The following is a 3,051-nucleotide window of genomic DNA, read 5'->3' on the forward strand; positions in this document are numbered from 1 at the left end:
GCATCCTCTTTGTCCTGAAGATAACATTAAACAACCCAGTCAGCCACTCCAAAAGTCTCGGTGACTCTCGGATTGCCCAAATTGCCCTAACATGATGTTTCCACCCCCTTCATTCAGAAGTTTATGAAAGTACGACTTCTATCTTTGCCTATTCTGGGCCTCTTCCATCAATACTCGACCGTCCTCATCTTTGATGCACCTCACTTGATCCAGGTCGCGAGCCTTCTTCTCTCTCGCTTTGGCCAACCGAAATAACTTCTTGTCCCCACCTTTGCCCCCAAGTTCCTCATAAAGCCGACAAAAATAAGCCGTCTTAGCCTATGTTACCTCTAATTTTGCCTCCTTCCTAGCCTCCTTATATCTTTCTCTGTTCTCTTTCCTCTGATCCTCGTCGGTGCTATCTACTAACTTAATGTAAGCCATTTTCTTGGCTTCCACTTTACCTTGGACCACGTCATTCCACCACTGGTCGCCTTGGTGCTTGCTAGATTAACCTTTAGAAACTCCCAACACCTCTCTTGCTGCCTCCCTTATGCAGTTCACCGTCGCCCTCAACATAGTGCTAGCGTCCCTACCACTCTTCTAGGCACCCATATTCAGCAGCCGCCCCTCCAACTCCTGCGCATTATCCTTAGACAAAGCTCCCCACCTGATCCTCAACTGACCCCGTATAAACCTCTTCTTCCTCTTCATCAAGATACCGACGTCCATCACTAAGAGCCTATGTTGAGTTGCGAGGTTATCACTCGGGATCATCTTGCAATCCTCACACAACCCCCTATCATACCTCCTAAGGATGAGGTAGTCAATTTGAGTCCTAACAACCATAATTCGGAAAGTAACCAAATGTTCCTCCCTCTTCGGAAACATAGAGTTCACGATCACCAACTCAAAAGCTCTAGCGAAATCCAACAGTGAGGTACCACCCCCGTTCCTATCACTAAAGCCGAAGCCACCGTGTACCTCACCATAGCCACCAGCAGATGACCCAATATGACCATTGAAATCCCCTCCTATAAATAGCTTTTCCGTAGGCAGAATACCCTGCACCACCTTATCCAGCACCTCCCAGAAGCACCTCTTAACCTCCTCGTCTAAGCCTGTTTGCGGCGCGTAGGTCATTACTAGTAAAAATTAACCAATGATTGTTACTCCCGCTGTTTCAGTTTAGATGACACATTTTTTTATTAGTACGTTCCAAAAAGAATGACACATTTTTACAATTGAAAATAATTCAACTTCAAACTCTTCATTTTGCCCATTTTACTCTTAATGAGAAGTCTTTATAGTCACACAAATGTCATGGCCTCACAAAGCTTTTACCCCTTAAACTTTTAAGACCACAAATTTTAAGTCTTTTTTTTAACTCCGTATCGAGTCAAACTACCTTATCTAAATTGACACGGGATACAAATTTAAAAGAAAAATTAGTCAATGATGGAAAGTTATTTTCAAGAATTTGTGGAAGAAGCCAGTGTACTTTTTCTTTTGCTATTCTTTTGAAGGGGAAAGAGCATTGCACAATTGCAGTACTTTTAAAGAAATTTCATGGGCTAGTCATTGCTTTTGCAATATGCTATTAAAAAAACTTTTTACTTTTTTGCATGCCTCATCCACAAGGAAAAGTAGCATTTAATCAGTTATAAAAGTGGTGGATTACCCATGCTTGCACTTATTATTAACCCCTTTTAACTTTTGCTGATATCTATGTATTAGCCAATAATTTCCAATAACTGCTTTTTGGACCACCTTAAAGCCTTTTCAAGTGTTTTTGGATCTCCAAATAGTAAGGATTATATTCTGACCTGCTCCAACCTAGACGTTTTTACATCATTAGTTTGGTTTCTTAATTAAGTGACTTAGACTCTACATTGAATTGGATTATTGAGTACTAATTAACTTTCCATATAGAGAATATTCTATAAACCACTTGAGAGAAAAAGAAAAAGGAAAAAAGAAAAGAATTAACCGTCGCAATAATGAGTTTATGCAAAAGTTATGAGTGATGAGTGGGAGAAGGAATATTAAAACATTGTCATTTGTGGATGCATGCATGCCTGACTGTCATTTTCTAGTTCAAACTTTTAACTCTAATTTGCGAACCAAATATCAAACAAAAAGGGATCGGGTTTTTGGAATGGTTTCGATATTATATGCGAAAAGTAGAGTAAAAAGCAACCCATTATACAGTAAAGCATTTGGCACATTCATGCTAGATTCACCAAAGAAAATCTTTCTGTTTTTCGCTCCCCTCCTCCTCCCCCCAAACGCACACACGCACACACGCACACAAAAAAAAACTAGCTATAATTAGATTTTCTTTTTCCCTTTTATGTGCAAACAGAACAAGTAGGCGTTTGCACACTATTACATTTGGTTGAAATTTAGAAGGGGAAAAAAAAGATTTGAAGCTGAAGTTAAAAAAAGTTTGATTTTTTTGTTCTTCAAATATTCAAAATATTAACAACTTTGAAAAGAAATTTTAAAAAGATAGACAACATTATTAATTTAAGGCGGACCATATACAATTGTTAGTTAAGTATACTGCTAGTTTGAACAAAATATAAAATAATATTGTCAAGTCCTATGAGCTAATTAGTTAGGTCATTTTTAATGTTCGGCATCTATAAGAGTAGGCTTATAGTTGTGTAACAAACGTACATTGCTATATGCAAGGCAAACCCATGATTTGAGCATGATGGAGGCATTACTCTATTATCTTATCGTGAAAATGGTAATGACAATTGAATTTAATTTGTGGCTCTAAAAATACGTGATATATTTTTATGCTAGTTGTTAGGCGATGAGTGCTAAGTAAAAGATTACAAGACAAGATTATAGCTTAAAAACGATGCAATAGTCGAACCAAACGACTGGAGATCGGGGCCTCGAGCTGTCGTATATGTGGCCTCAAGGTCGAGTTGGGTGGCCGGCTTGGAGTAGTTGAGGGTAGTCGATGGACAACTAACAGTTATAATAAAATCAATGACGGCTCTTTATGGCCAATAATAAACAATAAATAATGAACAATAAATAGAGCACAATGAATGT

The 3,051-nt window shown here is 38.4% G+C and overlaps 1 protein-coding gene across 1 annotated transcript; it reads right to left on the reverse strand.

Annotated features, from left to right (window-relative positions):
* Positions 1-582: 582 nt before the first annotated feature.
* LOC104226519 (uncharacterized) lies at positions 583-1,122 on the reverse strand. The gene has a single exon (XM_009778529.1). It carries the CDS (start codon positions 1,120-1,122, stop codon positions 583-585), a length of 540 nt encoding a protein of 179 aa, XP_009776831.1.
* Between the last annotated feature and the right edge of the window lie 1,929 nt (positions 1,123-3,051).

Source organism: Nicotiana sylvestris, chromosome 10, assembly GCF_000393655.2.
Source record: "Nicotiana sylvestris chromosome 10, ASM39365v2, whole genome shotgun sequence".
Classification (NCBI taxonomy): Eukaryota; Viridiplantae; Streptophyta; class Magnoliopsida; order Solanales; family Solanaceae; genus Nicotiana; species Nicotiana sylvestris.

Excerpts from the sequence above, each read along its gene's own strand:
- LOC104226519 (XM_009778529.1), bottom strand. The coding sequence starts at position 1,122 with ATGACCTACGCGCCGCAAACAGGCTTAGACGAGGAGGTTAAGAGGTGC.